Source organism: Aphelocoma coerulescens, chromosome 10 (genome assembly GCF_041296385.1).
Source record: "Aphelocoma coerulescens isolate FSJ_1873_10779 chromosome 10, UR_Acoe_1.0, whole genome shotgun sequence".
NCBI classification, from domain to species: Eukaryota; Metazoa; Chordata; class Aves; order Passeriformes; family Corvidae; genus Aphelocoma; species Aphelocoma coerulescens.
In genome coordinates this window covers 9,395,561-9,419,371 of record NC_091024.1, presented here as the reverse complement: position 1 = coordinate 9,419,371, position 23,811 = coordinate 9,395,561, and the positions used below count along the sequence as shown (strand labels likewise).

At 42.7% G+C, this 23,811-nt stretch overlaps 1 protein-coding gene across 2 annotated transcripts in view; it reads left to right on the top strand.

Annotated features, from left to right (window-relative positions):
* Window positions 1-23,811, top strand: part of IGF1R (insulin like growth factor 1 receptor) — a 173,561-nt gene that overhangs the window by 118,558 nt on the left and 31,192 nt on the right. For both annotated transcript variants that reach the window (XM_069026193.1, XM_069026192.1), the window contains exons 3-10: window positions 9,620-9,932; window positions 12,429-12,574; window positions 14,355-14,499; window positions 18,815-19,029; window positions 21,010-21,136; window positions 22,388-22,626; window positions 23,071-23,238; window positions 23,410-23,614. In XM_069026193.1, coding sequence (XP_068882294.1) covers window positions 9,620-9,932; window positions 12,429-12,574; window positions 14,355-14,499; window positions 18,815-19,029; window positions 21,010-21,136; window positions 22,388-22,626; window positions 23,071-23,238; window positions 23,410-23,614 — 1,558 coding nt within the window. The remainder of the gene's footprint in view (window positions 1-9,619; window positions 9,933-12,428; window positions 12,575-14,354; window positions 14,500-18,814; window positions 19,030-21,009; window positions 21,137-22,387; window positions 22,627-23,070; window positions 23,239-23,409; window positions 23,615-23,811) is intronic.

The window sequence follows — 23,811 nt, the reverse complement described above, 5'->3', positions numbered from 1 at the left end:
TTGGAGAGCTGAGATCACTGGGGCGAGTGTGTAGGAATCCCAGAGGGTTTGTGCTGCAGACAGAGCATCGATCCCCAGCCCGGTGCCAGCTTGGCGTGTCATTGCCCAGACATGGCCTCTAATACCAGCTTGAAGAAGAGCTGCCAAAACCACAGTGCTCAAGGCCTCTCCCTCTGAGTTCGGCCAATGCTCGAACGAAACAGCCCCCAGCTTGTTCCTCCGGGACACAGGCCTGCCTTGTTAGGAAATCGGTGAAGTTTGGGAACCCACAATACCTCACATAGCTCTGTGTACAGTAACGGAGGGTGGAAATAGGGCCATAGGCATGAGCAACCAGACGAGTTATAAATATAGAATACTCTCTCAATTCCAGTTTCGTTAGTCATGGGAGGACAGTGAGAGTTTTATAAACTTATAAGGAATATACAAACAGTTCTGAATTTAAAATAACTCTGTATAATTTTTTTAGTGTGTGAAAAGAATATTCTTTTTTGAGACCATCCATGTAAGTATCTGCTATACACAGAGCGTAAGGATCTGCGTATTTATATGTTCATGTGAATGTGACTTGAGATGACAAAAAAAGGTACCGGAGAAGAAAAGCGTAGCTCAAACGTGCCAAACTCAAGCAAAAACAGAGTGGGAAGCAGCGTGCTTCCTACTTTGTGCCAATATCAAAAACACGAATCCACTCTTTTTCTTTAATAAGTGCTGTCTGATGCCGTCTCCAGCTTCAGAGCAGCCAGGCAGTGTCTCTGAGCTGGCTTTGCTGCAGCCTGGAGCCCCTGTCAGATCCAGGGATACAGCTCACCTTGGCTGTCTTTCCTAAAAATAAATAAATAAACCTCTGGTACTCCCTAATCTGATCACAAATCCTTACTACAGGGAAGGATTTAGGAAGTCCGAAGCAATGTCACTGTTTTTTCCCAATCATGCTAGCAGGAATTCCTCAAAAGCCTGTGAAGTGTATCAGCAGAGACAACTCAAGCATCCAAGTCTTAGCTGTGTGTGAGTACATGGCCGGCAGCACTGTGTGTGCTGTTTGTCCCGTGAGTATATTCTGTGTGTTTGCAGTTTCTGGGGGATGTCACAGTCAAACAGTTTATTTATCAAACTGTTGAAGAACCGAAATAGTTCAGTCTCACAACGGAGGAGGTTTTTAAAGATACTGAGCTAAGTACAGGCAGGACGACACTGTCATCCTTCAGCTGGGTTAGCAGGAAACACTGAGCACTCCCAGCTGCTGCTGTTCCATTCTGTGCTCTTCACTGACCCAAGGCACTTTTTCTCAGTGGCTTATGGCTCAGGTGTTCGAGTCCTTTGCTTGGGCTGTCTGGAGATTCAGAGCTGCTGAATTTGCAGCAGTTCACTTGGGGCCTCCTTTGGGTTTGTGGTCATGTCCAGTGCCACAGTCGACTGGGAGCATCCTTGCACTTCCCCAAAGCAGGTTCTGCAGCCCAGCTCCAGCTTTTCTGTCTACACACGGAGCTGGTCAAGAACCCACAAGCAAACAGGCGACTGTTGCAGCAGTTCTGTTGTTTGGAGACCAGACCATGGAGGATGGAGTTAAAAGTTTAGGTCCAGATAGTTCAGGATGATTTACAGACTATGAAAGCCATTTGCATCAAGTCTAAAAAGATAATTCAACATTTTCCCATTTCCCTCGGAAATGCTTCTGTCCATGGTTGTGGTATATGAGAAGAAACTAATTGTAATGCACCCTAAAGTCAGCTGTATCCTTCCCACTGCCAGTGTTGCCTGTAAATTTGTTAAAATGCATTAAGACATGGATTAATGCACAATCTTCCTGTCTGCTTTTAGGTCTTAGAAATTCTGGCACTTTTTGTATTCCCTCTGCGTTTATCATAGAGGAAGATTTAGAAAGAAAAATATATTCCATGATTATTAAAACCAAGGAGAGAGCTCACCCTTTGATTGTTGTGGATCTCTAGAGCACAATCTTCAGTTGCTGTCAGATTTGCTTACACTCTTGTATTTCTGGAAGTCCTGAAGGAAATACTTTATTTGATCATTTTAGCATAATTGCCTTAATATTGTTTGGAGCATCGTTGCTGCTGTTGTTAACAGGGTGCCTTTCAGTTGCAATGTACAAATATCATAAGTGATGCCGTACTCCCAGATTTAGTAATTTGCGATTTAAAACAAAAGCACCAGGTGTCTCTGATAACTTTGCAGACCATCAGCATTCTTGCAACTTGTTCTGCCCTTCCATTATCATCCTCCTCTTTTCTCGGGGTCCTGAACATCTGGATCTTAATCCTGGTTTTAGTGGCCTATCTCACAAACAGGTGAACAGCTTGAAAAGTCTTGCACTGTAGTAAAACAGTTTGAATGTTCTTGGTCTTTCTGGCTGTTTCCTTGAATTTTCATCTTTGTAATGTTCAGAACTCTACAGGTTTTGTCATTTGTTATGGTCATCTTAGTTGGAGATGAACAAAAACTTTCTAGGTTTGCCCCACTGTGTGTATTATGAACAGTTTTCTGGAAGCTTTTTTTCCCCTTTAATTTTAGTGTAATTAGCCCTCGGCTGGAGCAGTGTTGATTCAGCCTCCAAGATGAACATTCTGTATCATTGCTGGTGCCAGAATGGTTGAGCTGTTGATGGGTGTAAGGCATGAATGCAAAGGGCATTCCTGGAATGGAGCAGGAGCTGAATCCCTCCTAACCAGTGACTCTTGTTTGCCCTGGATTAAACTGCCGTGATCCTTCGGCATTAGGACAACTACATAATTTAGGCCAGTGTGATAATGTTATCAGGCTGTCTTCCTCCTTTAGAATAAATCTGGAATGTGAATAGTAGTCCTCCTCCAGCTGGGCTTTTGCCAGGAGATGGCTGACCAGCACTCCTTGCTTGCAGTATATTAATTAAATCCTGTAAAGCTTATTGCCTTACACTTGCAGCATTTGGAAGACCAGGCAGATTAAATCTAGCTTTAAGCAAGAACAAGCAAAACCCCAATATATCGCTCGTAATCTGCAGCAAAAAGACAAATAATTTGCCTCAGAGCTGTTCTTCAGCAGCACTTTGCTTTTCTTATCTGTTACTGCAGAGTTCAGGAACTTCAGTTGTCCCTTTAGGAATGTGGACAAATATGTGACAGTGAGTGGTGAGGGATGGCAGTGGATGGGGAGCAGCTTTCACCACTGCAGGGGGACCCTCATGTTCCTTCCTTCATCCCCACTCTGATCAATGTTACTGTTCTGATTTGCATCTTCCAGTGGGAAATTTCCCTGTCTGTAGAGGAAATGTTTTTGGAACAGTGTGGTACTCATGGTAAAACATTCCCGACCAGTTTGTTTACCCAGTGTTGAAGATAGAGTGCAACTGACCCAAACTCCCCCAGAGATGGTTGTGTATCTGCCTCTGTGGGGTTTGTTTATGCACTGAATTCATACTGGTGTGGAAGGGACTAAACGGACTTGTTTTTTTCCTCATTCTCTCGAGTGCCAGCTGCAATGATGCCAGTCTGGGCTGTGCCGGGCAACATAAACTGTTTTGAAAGAGAATGCAATTCATGCTGCCTGGGTTTGTCAATAAGTCGTGTTTGTTTTCACCTTCCTGGGCCGTAGTTTTACGCACTTGGGAGCAAATGCACACTACCTGTGCTATCCATGAGTTCCTGTTGACTGTGGGATAAGGTGGTTGTTTTCTTCATTCAGGTTTCCATTTGTTCTCATTTTGGTGTGATGGGAGTTCCTGTAACGCTCCTGGAGCATTTAGCAGGGTTGATTGCTTCATTTGCAGAAACCTGAAGGGATGGGAGTTTTACAGTGCCAAAGAGTGTCCCCAAGTCCTCTAGTCTGAATAAAATGGATCTGGCACACGTGTTGTTTTGTATCACAGCTGGGACGCCTGGAAGCTGTTTTGGTATAACTTCTAGGGTAAGGAATGAGTGAGAGGTGGCTAAAAGAGGGATGTGTGGGGTCATCAAACTCTAGTGTATCCAACTGAAATACACTCACTGAATGACGAATATTTCCTCTCTGCCTTTTAGACCTCATTGCATCTGGTGGAATCTGAGAGTCTCCAGGTGCTGGATGGTGCTGGACTTTCTTAACCTGTCACCCACTCCTTTCTTCCACTTCCTTTGTTCCAGAATCATCTACGTGTGCTTCCATCTGAGCAGTTGGCTCCAACTGTTGCACAACTGTGTATGGTTTTTCACCCATAAAATCCTGAGGAAGAGGATGCGAGAAACTATTCTGTGATCAATCTTTCATAAGATTAAAAATTGGGCAGTTAGTGGGCCGACAGCTGGTATCAGGCTGGGAAAATCCATTGAGGTTATTTTGAGGTTCTGGATGCTTCATAACACCTACTCCTTCATGAAGGGATAAAGGCATAATACAGCATCTGTGACAAACAGAAATACCGAGAAGCGAGAGACCAAAAAGCTTTGTGTGGAGGCTGACCAGGTGTAGTGGGAAGAAAATAATTCACTGAACCACTTCAGAATTATTTCAGGATCCTTGGAAAGGTCTCAGGGATAAAAATGGGTTGGTAGCGACTAGGATTTAAAGATGGAAACGCATGACTGGTGAAATGATCTCAAGTCAGACATAGCTTGTGGGCTGTAGACTTAATGCTGTCTTGGTATAAGTTTGTATAGACCTATCCAAGTATTTTGCTGGTGGACATGACTGTACATACTGGAGGTTTAAAGAAGGAGGAGATGACCTCTTTTATGTCCTAGATCAGTGCTGGGTTGAACGGAACCTTTGAGATCTGGCAGTTAATGTCAAAAGCTGACAGACTTCATGCCTTAACTATCAGAGAGTAGTTCAACATGGCAGCATTTTTTGCCTTCAGGATTTTCACTGAATATGAGATGACCAGTTTTGGAGAAGGGGAAACAGAAAAGACAAAAAATACACCACTGTTGATATGCTGCTAATACCTGTTTCTGTGGTAATATAAAGATTTACACAACTGCTCTGAATGGCCTCTTCAGTGCCTTGGAGATGACTTTTACCCATATTTCTGTGATCAGAACACGCTACTGCTTGTATTTAATATGTGTATTTCCCTTTATTCTGTAGTTTTTGATTCCAGCCCTGACCATGAATCACTGGAACTGGATTTTCTGAGTAATGTCTCTCCAGTCTCTCTATTCTCACAGAATATTGGGCAAAAGAAATTAGGTCTTGTATAGGCTGTTTGAGCATTTGAAGTCAGCTGTTTGAAAGGCTGTACCAAAGTTTAGTCCATTAAAATGCAATATTTTTAAAATTCTGTCATGTAGAAGGATTAACATTCCAAAAGTGACCATATTTTTCTGTCTTTGTGGATGAATTTAGACAGCTAATTTTTTCAGTAGTTGGCTGGGAGGAAGCACTCCCTTCCTCCTCTGGTTTCTGCTCAAAACGAGACACTTTTTTTCTCCCCTATTTTTTTTTCTGAAACATTATTTTATCTGAAGGATGCTCTAGAAAGCCGAAAGAATATATTAAAAAAAAAAAAATAAAACAACCCAAAGAAGGATCAAATATCTTTTTACAAGGAGAGAAAGAATCTTTAAAAAATATTTATCCCACACTTGGCAACCTTTTGCTTGCCCGCATGTGACTGGCACGGTGCCATCCTTGGCCGAGGCCGGCGCCTTCCCTTGCCAGGAGTCTTCCTCCTCTGGCTGCATTTTCACTCCCTGTGACTGATTGTTTATTCACCTGATTTTTCTGCTCCAGCATTGCTGAAGTCATGGCGTCTTGGAGATGATAAGAACACTTTGTCTGTCCAAACTGTACGATAGCCATGATGTCAATGCAGGCTGTTTGCAGCGAGCCCTGGCGTGGTGCACACTTCGCAGAGCAGGGAGGATTAGATGTCAGACAAACTTACTGCCACCTCCTTAGTCTGAGCCTGTCCAAAAGAGAACTGTCGTAAATACAGGCAGATGATTTGTTTCTTGCTTTTAAAATCTTCTTTCCCCAGAGCTGTGTTTGAGGATTTCCAAACCTTGCTTTGTGTTTGCAGTTCTAGTTTAGCATCTTGGGGGTTTTAATTGAGGATAATGAGTCTCTGAGTCAGATTCTGTTGGGGCTTCTTGTGTTTCTGAGATACTTGCATTTAGTTTTAAGGTATCTCCTTGCTGTATGTCAGGTCTGAATCTGATTTGCAAATGTAAAACAGGCATCTTGGAATGAAATATTTTGACCTTTTTTTTTTTTTTTTTTGGTCGGTGATCATAGTATCTTAATAGTATTTGGAAAATCTCCTAAATTTTTTGTTGACAGGGAAAACTCGTTTGAAGAAATCAGTGAGGAGGTGAATCATGGGTGGATAAAAAAAGTTCTGTTGTTGGTTTTGCTCCAGTAGATTTGATAGATGGCTACTGGTATTCTTCTGCTGTCTTTCTCTGAAGATCTGATGATCTGACACTACTTTTCACTCCCTAAATGTAAATGGATGCTGGTCTGTTCAGGCCTCCATAATCTCTTTATTAAAGTGCTTAAGGGTCTGCCCTTCTCCATGTCTTGCTTTGACTTCCTTCTCCCATGGCTGCCCTCCAAAGTCTCTGAAATTTTCCATTATTTTGGTATCTCCATGTGATGACAATTAAGCATTTTTTGCCCTTGGGCTTGTCAGCAAGGATTTGTTCAGGGGTTGTTTTTTTTGTATATTGTCATCAGCCTTCATGTTCCAAGGCACTGTTGTACCTGGCTGATAAATTCTGTCCCCAAATGTCAGCCCACTGTTGTCTCGTGTTTGTGTCTCTAATGTTCTTGCAGAATAAAGTCAACAAGTTACTGAGTGTATTGCAGGGCGCTTTTCTTGGCCAAAGTATTTTGGAACCTGCATTTTACATGTTTGGTATAAATCTAAGAGCCCAAGTAGCACAGTTTGGGAGGGTGGGGGGAGGACAGATGGGTCTGGACTGTGAGGTCAGCCAGTGTTGTTTAGTAAGGATTTTAGAACAGGGATATCTGAGGGAACTGGCGTGTAAGGCAGATAAGGCTTTTTTGTTGTTGATAATGTGTCCTACAGACACACACAGAAGTTCTTGTTCTGCCTCTTCAAAGAAACAGGATACCCGTATTGTCTCCAGGCTGAAAACCCTGCCAATGTTAGCAAGAACAAGCAGAAAATAGGACTGAGGAAAAAGCGAGGTTGCTGAGCTTTTAAAAAATTATCTTTATAAAGTTTTCAAGAGTTATGTTAAAATGGTTGTGATTAAAATATTATAGTTTTGAAAACCTGTTTCACTGATTGCCTTTTTCATGTGAACTTGTGTATCATTCTGTGCTCCAATTTATATTTCTGTAGACCAGAGTCAGCAGATTTACCAGGAGATGCAGGGAATCCTGTTTATATAGCAGATTGCTCATGAATGGCAGAGGCATTAAGGGAATACAGGAGTCTTTCCCAGGGATGAAATAAACTCTGTTTATCCCAATACTTAGTACAGCAGTGCTTGTTTTCCAGCAAATTGTTCAGATGAAAACAAAAAATGATGTATTTAATCAATACATCCAGCAATGAACTTTGTGGAGGCATGAGTTGGGGGGGGGGGGGGGGGGGGTGTGTGTGTGTTTTTTTTAGTAGGGCTTTGAACTGGAAATATAGCTACCACATGAAATCTGAGTTCTGGCACCCACTCAGCACGGCAGTCCATCTGCTAGCAAGACACACTGATTTATTTTTTTTTAATCCCTTGGTAGTGCCAGATGCAAGTCCTGTGTACCTTAAGGTGAAAGGTAATTTGTGATGCCTTACTAAGGTGGCATCTGGGCAGACTTCTGTTGCACTGGTGCAGATTACAGTCAGAAAGAACAGACACCTGTATACGTATTTTCTTTTGGGATAAAGATTCGGTGTGTATGGTTTGTTTCCTTTTCAAGGAAAAAATCATCCAGCATCTTCAGACAACACAGTATTTAGCAGTGATTGCCTCTGCATTCCTGCTCTCTGTAGTCTTACAGACTCTGTTAAAATTTTCTCAGTTTGGTTTGCATGTGATAACTGTGATACTTGTGGTACGTGGGCAGGCACCGGCCGTGCTCATGGGGTCCCACCTCCTTGTTCTCATAGTCTTTCCCCTCCATCCATTTAAAAAAGGAGATTAAAATTAATCACAGTGAGTATAGAATCATTTTGATAAGAAATGCAAAATTCTTTGACAGCATTTTGACAAGTCCTTTTCAAGGTGGGCACTACTTAAAGCTGTCAGAAAACAGCTCTTTATAATCAAAAGTCAGTGTAAGATGTCAACGTCCTTGATGCAGAGCTATGAGCAGTGGGGGTTTTCGTGGTTTTTGGTTTGTTTGTGGGGGAATTGTTGTTGTTATTACTGTTGTTATTGCTTAATAGCAGTCTCAAGCATTTTCTCCTGCGTCAGGATGGTGGAGTTCTGCTGAATGGGACTGTGAAAACTGGAAAACCTGGACCTCCTTATGGGAAGAGGAGGGCATTAAGATTTTAGGGTGTTTAGTCCTGCATTAAAACAACACCATGGCTGCAAACTGGGAGATAAATCACAATGCAGAACTAGTGTGGTGTTTCATCGACTGCTTCCATGGTCATTTTGGGATGTTAACTTCTCTCCTGCTTCTCCGCTTTCTGCTGAAATCCGTTTAAATGTCTGTGGTGCTCCGTTTGGATCTCTCTGTAGTGGCACCACTGAAATCGAGTTTTCTGCTGTTGTTACTGATACAGTGTTTTAGCTAAGTTAGAAAGGGGCAAACAGTTACTTAATGCAAACCAGATTTGCAATCTGTGTGTTTCCAGAGCCTCTGGCACATGGCTCGTGTGGCTAAAAGGCCATAGAGTGCTGTAATCAAAATGCTGTTGTTACATAAATATAATGCTGCCACTTCTTTTGATCTAGCAGTGGTGAGCTCGGCTGCTGAGGATTCTGCTCTTTGTTCGTGTCTTCCAAGCTGAAATGCTTTCACATAAAACGAATGTCTCCATAAATTTGCACCCCATTTTTTTTCTCCCTTTCATATTTTGTTCTCTGAACCCAGAATTTGAGGATAAGGCAGAATTCTGTTATGCTCTTCAGGGGAAAATAGTAGCTCCGTAATTCCTTGGTATTTGATGTGGATGATGATTTGATACTTTATTAAACCGCATTTTGCACACATAAGCAACATTGGGATGCTACACTGGGGTCAGCCCAACCATGTGTGCTGCAGTAGAGCAGTGCCTCCTTCTACAAGTGTAATTAAGTTGTTTTGAAGGAAGCTTGTTTTCTTGCCAATAAAAGACCAATTTGAAGTACAAACAGGAAAGACAAGAAATGCTTAGAAAGACAATAAGTCAGCATGCCAAAAAAAAAAATTATCCATAATACTAGGGCTATGGAATAGGTTCCAGTACTGCCTGTTTCCATTATCCTTATGTTGATCTTGCTTTCAGCAGTTTTCTTTATTACTTACTTGGTTCATGTCATAAATTTGATCTGAGAAAAAGATACTTTCGGGCAACTAAAGCTGAGAAACCCAGAACTTTATACAGTAGTGGGTTTGGTTGTTTTTCAGAGATACTCTTGAGTGCAGGGACTGAATTGCCATAGAATTGCACAGAACAGGGTTTTTCCTTTAGTGCCACTCACCTCAGCAGCTGTTGCTCATGCTCCCTTGCTTTGTGTCCTTGCAGTGTGCCCCAGCTCATGTGGGAAGAGAGCCTGCACAGACCAAAACGAGTGTTGCCACCCCGAGTGCCTGGGGAGCTGCACGGCGCCCGACAACAACACGGCGTGCGTGGCCTGCCGCAACTACTACTACGAGGGCGTGTGCCTGCCCACCTGCCCCCCCAACACGTACAAGTTTGAGGGCTGGCGCTGCGTCACCAGAGAGTTCTGCTCCAAAGTCCCCGCCACGGACGCCAGCGAATACGAGAAGTTTGTGATTCACAACGACGAGTGCATGGCCGAGTGTCCCTCGGGCTTCATCCGCAACGGGAGCCAAAGGTAAGGCAGCTTCTGTCTGGGCTGTCCTATTTGGGTTTGCCACTCCCTGTTCAAGGGCAGATTGGGGTGCAAATTACTTGGGGTAGAAGGGAGGACACAGGAGGGGGAATTGCAATGGGGGATTGCGTGGCTTCCTGGTAGAAGCTGATTTAGACCTTCCATGATGAATCCGCCTGATGCGTGTATGTGGTCCTGTGCAGCATCAGTGGGTTCTGGTTCTTCAGCAGGGCTAGAGGAGGTCATGCAATGCAGAACCAGGTCTTCAAGTAGAGAGTAATGAAATGAAAGTTAAGCCCAAGGCTGGAGTTGACTGATGACCATTATCACACAGAACAAACCATAGGAGTTACCTTGCCTTGCATATTATTTGCTTTATGTGTGCCTGCATTTTAGACACATGTATTCTTCAGTGTATTTAATTTAATTTCCCTTTTCTCACTATTTCCAGGAGATAACAATGGTGTTTTAGAAGGAAGTAATCATATCGATGGTATGCAGCAGCCAACAATATTATACAGAATAATTTTTTCCAAGATTGTTACTCTCCTCTTGTTATTTAATTCTAACAGTTGGAGCAATGGTTGCTTGTGATTTTTGTCATTTGCCAGTGGTTTAAGCAAGAAGCCTTCATTGCCTACTGACCCTTGGAAGTCATGGAGTTTGAGTGAAGGATAGTCAGTGTGCTAAAATTCGTAGTGCTTCAGTATTATGCTAAAAAGGTGTCTTTGTAGGCTGCTGTGTTTTTTGGAAAGGTGATTGTGGTGATGCAGCAGTTGTGTGTCTGTGTATGCGTGTCACCCATCCGTTCCAGGCACTCTCCAGTTGGCATTTGGATATGAGCAACTTAACACAGCCTTTGCCCAAATCCAGATATTCACCTGAGAAATGCAGCTTTTGTTATCTCCTGGAGCTTGTAGTAGCAGCAGTTTGAGCCGCTTACGCTGGAGTGTGAGGCCATCCTGTCTTATCTCAGTGTTGTGCTCTCTGCAGAGATTGAAAGGAGCTGTAACTCAAGGCTAGTGAATGTTCTGTTCCCCAGAGGTGCTGTTAACAAATAGTTGCAAATGGAAAGCATTTCCAGCATTCTTTGTACAGTTAGTTGAAGCCTCTTTCTTGTGTCTGCAGCTTTTAGTGGTTTGTGGCATGTTATAGACCAGGATTTTGAAATAGGAGCTTACTACTAAGAAAAGGAGCTTCTTTCTATTTTGGTTCATGCATGAAAAACTGTTATCAATTTACATGTTTCTTTAAGCCTCAGAGGAAAGTGGGTTCAGTTTCTTTTAAAAAAAATAAATAGTAAGTCCATGTCCATCAGTATTTTCAGTAGAAACCTTCATCTTTGGATCTGGGTTTGGGATTTTTTTCATTTTTATATTTTTCTCTCTGAAGTGATAAGGTGGAGTAAGTAATCATGAAATACCAAGAAAAGTGCAAGAATAAATTGAAAAATAAAAATTACCTTGAATCAGGAAGGACATTTACCAGGAGGAGTGATCAGAGGGCCTGTGTTGTGCACAGTGTCCAACTTTGAGATGAATGTGTAGGGAATACAACATGGAGCCTTTAAAAACCTGCTGTAGCCAAAGGCTGGTCTACCCTGAGTTCACGTTGCTTGAGTTTGGCTGCTAGAAATGCTTCTGACTGCCTGTGAGTAGAAGCAGCAGAAATGAGCCTGTGCTTCAGTGTTGTCTCCCAGCTTCTGGCAATCTGGTTTCTCTGAGTTTGGGGCTGTGTCTTTCTTGATGTTTCCATCTGTATCACCCATTTTGAACCTGCTTAGACTTCTGGCCTTCCTCTCCGAATTCCTGTTGCCCATTAGTTGTCCTTGCATCAAGATACAACCTTCTGTTTCCTTAAACTTGCTGCTTTAATGCCTCTTAAGCTGTAAGAAGTAGTGACTAATTGACTGCTCACTTTCTCCACATCCCTCCTAACTGTTTGCCCCCACAGTTGTCTTTCTGAGTTAAATGGCCAGAAGCATGGAATTCCCTAGTGCTGAGCTTTAAATATTGGTTTAAGGACATGGACACAGACAACTTTATAAGAACGTGAACAGTATTTTCCCATCTCCAGTTCTTGGCTGGCCTGTTTTGTGAGGTTGGGCCTGGATTAGCACAAAACCTCACTGCGCTCTGAGGCTGCCTGCCTAAATGGGAAGGGAGGGGTTTCTGGGTACAATTCAATAAAAACACAGTTGCAAGGGCACTGGGTTTTACCTGAGGTTCCTTGGACTTTGGAAGGACCACAGAGCCTTCCAGAAGCTGGCATACTGTGGGTATGGGTCCATTCAGTCACTGTAGGAGGGTACAATGCTCCAGCCTCTCTGGAGTGCAGCAGGCAACTATATCCTGAACAAGCATGGCAGCTTTCATTCTAGCCTGGATGATTTGCCTAAGCTTTAGAGGGAAATGTCTTCAAAAATTCAACTCAAAGCAGTCTGTCGACTCAGAGTTGCATATCACTGTCTATTTTCAATATCCCCCTCTTTCCTCACAGCATGTTCTGCAGCCCTTGTGAGGGGCCTTGCCCCAAAATTTGTGAAGATGGGAAAACAAAGACCATTGACTCTGTCACGTCAGCACAAATGTTGCAGGGATGCACAATTCTCAAGGGAAATCTGCTGATCAACATCCGGCGTGGAAGTAAGTGATCGCCCTCTCTTTTGGAACCCCTGATAAGGCTGCTTTTCACATTTTTCCTTCTGTCGTCAGCATAATGATAAGAACATTAAAACCTCAGCAAACTGTTTACTTTCCAGGCCCAGAGCAGTGCTCCTGTTTGATTTGGCCCACTGCAGCGCCATCCTGCCCCACACGGGTGGAATAGGTATTCAGCTCCCAGGGAAAGCTGGTATTTTTGTTAGCTTTTTTGGCAGGACAAGGAACCAGGATTAGGCAGTTAGACAAGCAGTGGTCCCAAAGGTGTAATAAAGGCCCAAGAAGGTGGAAAAGTTGAAAATCCTTGCATTTGGGTAGGTAAATAGCTTGTCACATGGCACTGTAAGACTGCAGATCCTCACTTTTTAAGGCAAGGTGTGGTGTTTTGCTAGAACATGGAATCCAGAGTGCTGAGAACTCGTATAAAGCCTAACACTGTGCTGCTGGATGGTCAGCATTAGTGAGCTGGCCACCTCTGTCACATGTCTTGAACAAGCACTGGATTAAATTTGTCAGAGCAGTGATTCATCAGCCAGGGAGGTGTTGACAGCTGATGAGCTCTTAAAAGCAGAGTAAAAATTGCTGTTAGTTTTTATTGGACTTGTATGTCCCTATGGAAGGTCCCTTTTGGGTTCATTAATAAGGTTGAAAGATTGGGATCTGTTTGATTCCCTACCTTGTGCTGAATGAAAGTTCCAGGGTTTAGTTACAGCAGCATGTGAATTTTTTTACTTTTGGTCCCGCTGCTACAGGTACAGTCTTCCCTTATGGGATACGTTCCAGTTATCTGTGGCAAGCGTGAGGGAGTTTTTTTATTTTATTTAAGCATTATTTTAGAGTGCTGAAGAGCATCTGATTATTTGGTATGAGAACCAACCACTGGTATTTGGTCTTCCCAGCCATCTGTTAGGACTCTGGTTGTGTTTATGGCAACAAACATGCCCCATAGCAGCTTCTCTTGAGTCCTTAAAAACTTCCCCTTGGAACTGCAGCTTAACTTGGCAAGGTGGTGACACCAGGCAATGGGATTGGGCCAGGGGTTGCTGGAGGTAAGGACAGCAAAGCTTGAGCTTGTGAAGGATGGGGTGTTGAAGACCTGGGCGGGGACAGTTCATAGAGGGGAGGCAGTTCTGAAGAGTGGAGCTTCCTCTGCAGTCATTTTAATAATTTCTAATAGAAAATCAGCTTCAGTAAGTTGTGTGGAATGTGCTCCATGGGCAGGAGGACTTGCTTATGCTTTTATCTTTGCTGTTTCATCAACTGGTTCAGTTTTGTAGCCAGAGCTTTTCAGGTCGTGGAAAGCAATGCTCTGTGGCCCGGAGCAGACCAGGAACACACCCTTTCCTGTCCATCTTCAGTCTCATTCTCTGTTTTCCACTGGAGCTTTCTGCCCGAGCTTTGCTCCATACCAAAATAACAGTTCCATCTCATGATGTGTACATTTATACAAGGGTCTTTTCATCCCTGCCAGATTGCTGGCTCACCATTTGGTGCTGGCTTTAGAGGTCAATGCCCATGGAAAAATCAGGTATTCAAGTATGGAAAAGCAAGACTGGTTTCCCACTGTTACTCTGTGGCTTTTTTTTGCCCTTCAACCATCTGGCTGCACAGGCAACTGTTCCTGGGGGAGGAAAACCAGTGTCTCTGATTTTCAAAAGCAACAAGTACAAACATTTTCTTTTACTGAGCTAATACTGCATTAAGCAGAATATTAGTCAAAGCTGTGAATTCTGTTATGATAATGATTATCTTTTTCTTACTGTAGATAACATTGCCTCAGAACTGGAGAATTTTATGGGTCTGATTGAGACAGTAACGGGGTATGTGAAGATTCGTCATTCCCATGCACTGGTGTCCCTGTCTTTCCTGAAGAACCTGCGATACATTCTGGGAGAGGAGCAGGTGGACGGGTAAGTGTTCAGATATTTGCAGATGCAATTTCACTTTAATACAAAGCTCTGGAATAAGTCTCCTAAAAACCATTCACTTGTCATTTATGGAATCTCCTCTTCCACTAATACACAGTGTTTTTCTCCTCATGAACACCTCTGCACAGCATTGCTCATTTGCATTACTGCCCATATCAGTATATTAAATGGAGTATATTACAAGTATTTTATACTTGTATGTAAAAGCTGTTGCTTTTCACTTTAGGTTTTTCTAGTAGATTCTTTATATCAATGAAATGGTTTTGTTTGTTCTTTTTGCTCTATTTGAGAAAAGAGCATCTTCAGAAACAATTGGATTTTCTTGCAGTTCTTTACTGTTGGCTTTTAGCAGAGTTTTATGGAGAAGTCAGCTGAAAGGAAATACGCATTTTACTGACCAGGGAGTGCAACTGGAAGTGACCCAGCTAGTGTTAAACAGTGCAAGTTGCTATTGTTTGCAGCTCCTTGAAATGTTAGCATTACATGGATTATCTACCGAGCACGCAAAAGACTGGTCAGGAAAAGTTGATCCCTTGAAATGTTTGCTGTGGATTATATTGCTTCTATAATTACTCACCATGTGATACTTCTTGCTGTACATAACTCGTGTTTTCCTATGATGGTAAAAGACTGTCAAGGCAAAAGTTTTTATCCCTGCAGAGCATGTGATGCTGAAATGTGGTGAGGGTCCTTCAGCAAACTGTCTTGCTCTTTCTCATCCCAAATCAAGTAGCTATCCCAGTTAAAACCAGTGTTCTGTGGAAGAAATCAGTCGCCCTCCATATTGACAGAACTGTTAAATGAAGAATTTGAGGAATTTGTAGAAGAAAAGGTGGTAGGAGGGTCATTGGAAAGGTTGTTTATGTCTTAATTATTTGCCCTAACTTTATGAAGTTAAAACATGAGGGATTCTTCACAGCCTCCCTCTTTCTCTCAGGCTGGTCTTTGGTCAGCCCTAAATTCTTAAAATTCCACCATCTGACAGAGTGAGTGCAAGGGCAGCTCTCCCTCCTGCCCTTGCAGAGCATGCTGTCTGCTCAGGAAGAGCACTGGCTCTGTGGAGAAGCTTATTTCCACCTGCAAATCCCAGAGGATTGTCAGTTCCGAGCGCGGGCTCGTTCAGCTGCTCCCGGCAGGCTGTGCTCTCAGACACTCCAGTTATCAATTTGTCTTTGTTTCTCTCCCCTCTCTCCCTCAACCTCTTTGAATTTGAGTTTAGGTTTGTGTCTCAGGAAGTAATTATGTTTATGGTACCTTGTCTGTCAGCAAGCAGAGCTGAAATGGGGGGAACCAGGAGATTTATCAGTCAGATTCCCAAACAGAGAAGTAAACAGGTGTAGCTTTGAGGAAGAGAACAGGACTGAGTGGGGAGATAAAACAGATCTATAGTAAAGAGCTGCTTGTGCTAAAATTCCCCTATGTTAGGAAATGACTGCAGTTACATACTAAGGGGCAGGAGCAGCCTCTTTGCTTGGAAAACATCTGGCATAATTTTGGCATTACCACAGTCTAAATAACATGTCCAAAAATACTTAGGTGGAAGTAGGCACCTGATAAGGAAGGACTGAGCTTGAAGAATTACTTGGGCAGAATTGTGAACAACAGGGAGTGGGATCTTAACCTGGGAAGCAGTGGGCTGCTGGAATAAGATCTGTTTGTGCCAGCAGTGCCTTGAGGAGGGGTGAGAGGGAAGGTAACTTAAAGCCCATTATGATTGTTGTTCATTACATGACTGACCCCACTGCCACTGTCCTTTTATTTATTGAACTGGACTAACGAAACAGCACTTCAGAACTTCCTTGTTCCTTATTCAGTTGCTGGTGCTTGCCTTGGTTATCACGGAAAGTGGATAGTTTAAAGGGAATCTACTATGTTTGTTTTTAGAGTTTTCATTGCCTCTTTTGAAAACCATGTCTGTAGTGAATGTGCTCCCACAGCAAGAAAATAATTTCTCCTTGCAAATAGGGAAACTGAGATGGAGATGTGCTAGAGAGGTCTCAGTGCCTGTTGCAGGGTTTTTTTTTTCCTTGTCTGGTGCTGACTCTGCCAGGCCCCTCCATCCTCTGCTGGGGTCTGTGTGGTCACTGCTGTGTGCATAGATGGTATGTAGGTAGCACTTCCCAGAGCATCCCAGTTTGGGTACCTGGCAAATGAACAGTTTGTGGCCTTCAGGAGCAACCAAGAAGATGGTGACTGAGGAGGAGTTTCAGTTGTGGCACTGGCCTGCTCTGATGTTGTGTTTCAACCTCTGCAGCAAACTGGGGGACAGTCTATAAAATCAAAACAATCTCCCCCCTGTTTTCTACACCATTTTGAGGCAGAGGCATCAGCTGTCAGGCCCGTTGGAAGGTGTAAACATGATCTCTAGCTGTTGTGTGGTTCCTCACTGAGGAATTTACAGTTTGTTTTCCTGGGGTCGTTATTGTCAGGGTGTGGTGAATTCACAGTCGGCAGAAGAGCAGCAAGGCCTGATCTAACCACAACATTCCAGCAGAGCAGGCACCCTGTGCTGAGGGCATCTGGGGAATGAATGATGCCCTCCAAACCTTTGGTGACACCTGGCTGCAGTGCAGGCTCCCATGCTCCTCAGCTTTTGGTCCTGGTTCTAGGGGAGTTTCTGTTTCTCAGCTGCCCATGTGTGAGTGAAGTTTGAAAAAGTGAGCTGGGGAGTTTGTATGTGGTGTGAGGTGTGAGGCTGGGTTTGTGTGGAGGTTTCAGAAGCTTATAAGTTTAGCTTTTCAAACCAGACAAGAAAACACTGAACTTTAGTAAGGTGCAGTATTTTCAAATCAACACAGGATTTGGTGATGTTTTTCAAATCCCACAGGCAGTTCAGCATCCTTGTTCTCTCCTGGCAGAATGCATTTAAAGCACAAACATGTCTCTGCTCCCTTGTTAACTGAGCACATTCTTCTCAGCATCTGTGTGAAGTGGTACTAGGTGTATCAACTTCATTAGAAATCACGTCCTGGGTAGTTAGGGGACAGGTGGAAATAGGAGAAACAACTTGTCATTCACATGGTTCTGAAAATATGCTCTGCATCACAGGAAATGGCAAATCTGTGCAGACTGGAACCAGAATGCACAGTTTTTGTTTCAGGTTGGGTGAGGGAGGAATTAGTGCTAAATTTTAAATGAAGTAATTGAAGGAAAACCATATATTAATAGTATAGCAGCTTTTTATGAGCCCTATGGTTTGTCTGCCACATTTCCCTGCAGAAACTCTGTAGTTAGAAGGGTTTGCAGAAAGCCCAGTGTAGCTCTGTTGACAAGGGCTTAGCAGTGCAAGATGGACTTCGCTGTGTTAATAATGGATTTTGTGTTGCTGTAGTTAATGGGGGGGGGGGACTTCCCACCAGAGTGAAATAAATACTGCCATGATGGGTTGGCTTGATTTAGGTTCATCAGCCACACAGACCTTTATCTCATTTCCCAATGGTGCATTCCTGTCCCTACTATTCTGAAGTGTCAGTGTCCTTGCAGGCGTTGTCTTGCTGCTGATGTAGAGCCTATAATCTTGCTTCTGTAGTACGTGTGTCTTTTCTTTCTGTCCAGTTGAGTAGTACCAGGAATTTCTTCATAATATTTAATAGGCCTTTTGCACAGAACTTTTATACAGTATCTGTGGAAATAAAGGATGTGCATGTTATTCCAGAGCTGTGCTTAGGGAGCGGGCTTGGCACAGCTGCCTGTGTTTAGTTCTGTGCTCTGAAGTGTGGATCCTGTGCAGTCAGTACAACTGTTTGCTGTTGGGTTTTGATGTACAGGTGCAACTGTTCTTGGCACAATGTAGGAAATCTTTATTGGGCCAAGAGGTAGACTAAGAGAGGCAAGGAAACCTCTCTGCAAACTCTTAGAGCTGCTTTTGTAAACATAAGCAAGAGTTGTGCTAATGACTGTGTTTTATTGTCAGAACTCCAGAAGCCTTTTCCTTCCATGAGGTATCTAAGGTTACTGCTTCCCATTTGCCACCAAATGGAAAATCCAATGTAGAGACCTGCTGTTCAGAGGATATGAATTTATATTCCTCATAGCAGCTCCTATACAATTATTGAACACATGTTAGAATGGGCTGTAGATGGTGTGGTGTCACCCTTGGAATCCTTCGTCACACTCATTTCCCTGCCCCCTAAACATTCATTGCTTCATGGGAGAGAAGAGAGCCCTTTGCTGAACACCAATTTAAAGTAAGAGGGAACAGCACAGTGTTTTAAAGTTTTCTTTTATTAAGATATTCTTCACTGGAATGGGCTGTGAATTAAAACAAGTATTTTTTTCTTCAAAAACTTCCTTGTAGGAATTATTCCTTCTATGTGCTCGACAACCACAATCTTCAGCAGCTGTGGGACTGGAACCATCATAACTTGACAATCAGTGAGGGGAAGATGTACTTTGCATTTAATCCTAAACTGTGTGTTTCTGAGATTTACCGTATGGAGGAAGTTTCAGGAACCAAGGGACGACAGAGCAAAGGAGATATAAATCCAAGGAACAATGGGGAGAGAGCTTCTTGTAAGTAAACAAACAAAAAAATCTCAATGCCAGCTGCACAGGAGGGTGTCACAAGAACAATCCCAACACGTTGACATGTTGCTGACCATTGCAATATTTAGAGTTAAGGATTTGCAGGAGGCTTTCAGCCCTTCTGCTTGTTCAGGCTTTAAACTGTAGCTGTGAAGGTACCTTTGCATGAGTGGAAAATGATGTGGTTACACTGTCCATCTCATCTGTAAAACCCACTTGTAGAAGATGACTGTTTCCCAAATCCCCTATTTTGTGACAGCAGCAGCAGATAACAATAGGAGCATACCTGGGAAACGAGAAATGAAATCCAGTAGTTTGGTGTCTCCAACAAGGAGCAATTTCTCAGTCTCCTTTGTAACTGTGCATCATTATAGGTGTTTTCCTCTCTCAGATACTTACTTTTTCTTGATACTGAGGATGCTGCTGAATAACAATTTCATAGACACCAAAACAAACTGTTTCTGTTACGTTCAGCTTCTTTTAAGCTTCTGCCAAATATTGTACCTGGTTGCTAGAAATAATAGTTGTAAACTTAGTTTTCTCTGCTTTGTTTTTTAAGTATTTGCTTTTGAATTGAGAACACTTTTTAATGTTCTGCAGTATTCCTAAGCCTGAGTGTCTCTGCATTTAATTTTGGATTCTGCAATGGTCAGAGTTATTGGAAAGTCCTCTCTTGGCTTTGGTGGTCTGCACATCAGGTCTCCAGGTGTAACAGCACGTTTAAAAGCGATTTCTCATCTAGGAATTAAGAACGCCTACGAGTTTCACCTCAAGGGCCTTAAAACTGACAGTGCATTTTTCCCTTGGTTGGTTTGTGGTGTTTTTGGAACTGAGTAAACTAAAATGGATCTTGTGTATAAGTCAAGCCCCCTTGTTGTGGATGGCGTTTACAAAACTAGGACACGTAGTCTGCTGAATGTCTCTTTAGGCATGATGCAGACGCGCAGATGGCCCAGATCCTTGTTGTAAGCACCCTCCATTCTTTGCACATTCAATAGAGCAAAGCCTTGCAGTCCTGGAGGAGTTACAGACACACAGCCAGGCCTTACTACCACTGAGTCCAGTGCCAGCCGCTGCCTGCTTTTTTAAGAAACCAGTACAGAAAGCTTTCTGACTCTGAGAAGGGCAAAAGAATCAACAAAAGCTCAACTGCCTTTGCAAAGATAGCACCAACAGTGCCAGTGTACACGAGGGTGAAAACCTCTTTATTTTCAGAGCTTCTATGGAACATTAGAAACTAGCTCACAGTTGACAGAACACAATTTCTTCATCCAAGAATTAAGTTTTTAAAATGCTATTTTGTTTTGGGTTGGAAAGCTCAGTGATTTGGTAGTGGGAAGCCATTCATTTCAAAGCTGTGGGCTTCCATCCAGCTCTGTTCAGAAGAGTAGCTGGAAGCTGCTGCCATCAAATGGTTGTGCTGTATATGAACTGAGTTTTGGAGTTCTTGGTCCAGCCTCTGATGAATAGGAATGTAAACTCCTTTGTCTTTTCCATGTTGTTCACTCTCCAGAAAAACAAATGGTAGTTGTCAAAAGTTGTCCTGGAGAGTGAGCACACAGAGGCCGGTGACTGCTCCGCGCGTGCTTTGGAGGCGGATGATGAATTTAGTGCTTCCAAACCAGTCCTGTGGATAAACAGCGCTTCCATTCCTCGCTCAGGGAGAGTCTGAAGTAGTTTTCAAGAGCTTTCTGATGATGCATTAAAAGAAAATCTGCTTCAAAAAAATTAATAACAAGTAGCTCAAGCATATTTTAAACTGATTGCCAAGGTCACTGCTTACCCTTAAGCACTCAAATGTAGCAGGAGGAAAGAGGAAGCTCTGCAGAGACAAAGGCTGTTGGTATTCTGTGGTGTCATAGGTGTTACTGGAAAGGCTCATTAGCTAAAACTGATACCTAAGAAACAAAAAACACTGACAGGTGATGTGATGCCAACTCCTGCATGTCCTATCCTTTTGTATTGCAGGTGAAAGCAAAATTCTGCATTTTGTTTCCAACATGACACTCAAGAATCGGATTAAACTGACATGGGAGCGGTATCGCCCTCCAGATTACAGAGACCTCATTAGCTTCACTGTTTACTACAAAGAGGCGTAAGTAGATGTCGTCAGAGGTTAATCAGGGCAGTCCAAGGGAGGGCAGACAATTCTGTTCCTAGTGCTGGATGGCTCATTCAGTTTGTGTATTTCACCCTCAAGTCCTGCTTTTGTTCTAATTCTTTTCTTGGTGGAGCATAAGTCTTCTTTAAAAAGAGGACTGGTTTGAGTGAGTCCTACAAATGGATTGCAAATCCATCAGGAAGTTTTAAATTTGAAAAAACAGAAAGGTAGATGTCTTGGCTCTTCTCAGGGGTCTGATTTGGAGCTCTTCCTAAGTCATCATGTTGACTGAGATATTTTCCTTCTTTAGTCAAAGTACTGACTAGAGAGCGTCACAGGTCAGGAGTTTGCCCTGTCACCTTGACGACTTGTCTGCTCAGGGTTTGGGGTTATTTAGCTATCCAGCTTTGGTAATTCTCTGCATTAATATGTCTTGATAATGGAGGATAGTGGGGCAGTTACTGGAGAAATCCAAATTACTTGGAAGATGCCTCTGCCTTTGCACATCCTTGTAATGACTCAGTTTAAAGTACTTAAAGAACCAGATGAGCACACAAATAACTCTCCAAGCAGTCTTGGAGGTGTCAAAGGGAGGTTTGGAATGCTGGTAATGATACATGGAGCAAAGATGTGACACATGGAAGCACAAATGGTTCATGTCCAGCATCACTTGAAAAAGAACATCGTTGTGATGTTCTACAATGAAGCCAGTGCTGGCAAGTCTGCAGATATTAATAACAAGAGTTTGTATGCTCTTGCACCAATGTTACAACTTCTGAAAAATAGAACTATTTGACTATATAAATGTGTTTGTATTGTGTGGAAATAAAAGTGTAAAAAGCCCATTGGACTGGTCAGGGCCAGTCTTGGAACTTTGGGTTCTTCATGGTAAAAAACTTGGCCACTCTCAGTAACTGTTTTGAGTTTCTTCTGTTTAGTATACGTTTATTTAAAGTCTAAGAATGTCTAAAGCATTTCAATGCCTGTTTTGGGTAAAAAAAAAAAAAAAAAAGATAAATATAGTGTTTTCTCGGAGAATGTTGCTTTTGCTCGTGACTAAAACTGAACTCTGAATTTTGTACTGCTTGGAAATACAGATTTTTTTTTTTCTGGTTTATTCTGCTGTGGAAAGCAAGTAAGCTTTATTTGTTTCATTGGGCAACTTTGAAGTGAGACACTCTCATACCTATATGACAATCTTTGGAAGAAAATAAATATTTGTGCCTTTTTCTTTGAATATTTCAGACCATTCAAAAATGTGACGGAGTATGACGGGCAAGATGCGTGTGGCTCCAATAGCTGGAACATGGTTGATGTTGACCTGCCCCCGAACAAAGAGAACAATCCTGGAATTCTGCTGCAGGGATTGAAACCTTGGACTCAATATGCCATTTATGTCAAGGCTGTTACCCTCACAATGATGGAAAACCATCATATTCATGGAGCAAAAAGCGAAATTATATATATTCGAACCAATGCTGCAGGTGAGATGCTGGGCTCTGGTGTGAGAGGGTGATAATGCTGCAGGTGTGATTAGTGTGTTATTGTGCAAGTTCTGTTGTTGATGTGCATAGTGCTAGCAGTTTCAGTAATTATGTAAGCAGCATTAAAATTTGAATTAAAACTCTGGTTTTGCAGATATTACTTTCATTAGGAACTATAGGAGCTTCTTGGAGTTAGAATTTTAGGCTTTGTTCCATTAGTGAAGGTGAATTTTAAGTACAACTTTGGGTGGGACTGTACATGGTTGCAGTTGAACCCCTGTGTTAGTGGGGCATAAGTGGAAAGTCCTTTCTTTGAAATAAGAGGGTGTTTTTCCTTGCAGTAGAGAAATGCTTTAGGATTCACTCAAAAGCTTGCATGGAAATACATCATAGAGTGCTCTAGATTTAAATACCTTTCTTTTTTCTTTCTTTTTCCTTCTCTAGTGCCATCCATTCCCCTGGATGTTATTTCAGCATCCAACTCCTCATCCCAACTGATTGTGAAATGGAATCCTCCCTCTTTTCCCAACGGGAACCTCTCCTACTACATCGTGCGCTGGCAGCAGCAGCCTCAGGACAGTTACCTGTACAGACACAATTACTGCTCCAAAGGTAGGAACTAAATGCTCTTGTGTTGAAATGCCTGGGACTCTGCCTGCTAGGGCACTTCACTGGCAGGAGCTAAGTAGCAGCAAGTAGAGGGAATGGGAATGGGTAGACATGGATTGTTGCTGGATCCATGACTGGAGAGAAGAGAAACCAGCTCTGTTCTTTTCTTTCAAGATAAAGTCCCAATTCGAAGATATGCTGATGGGACCATTGATACAGAAGAAGCCACTGAACCCACCAAGCCAGAGGGCTGTGGGGGAGAAAAAGGACCTTGTTGTGCTTGTCCCAAGACAGAGGCAGAAAAGCAAGCGGAGAAGGAGGAGGCAGAGTACCGGAAAGTGTTTGAGAACTTCCTCCACAACTCCATCTTTGTCCCCAGGTAATGGATTTTAGACACTTCTTTGGAAGTAGGGCTGATAATTTCATTTTCTAACACTTCCTACAACTAAGATTTCCTGGATGTGAAAGCACACATAGAAACACCAAACATTACCTTTCCTTTCCTGTGAGACAATCCGCAGCCTTACTTTGCAGTTTCTCTTATTTGCCAATTTTCATGTCTTTCTTTCAATTCTA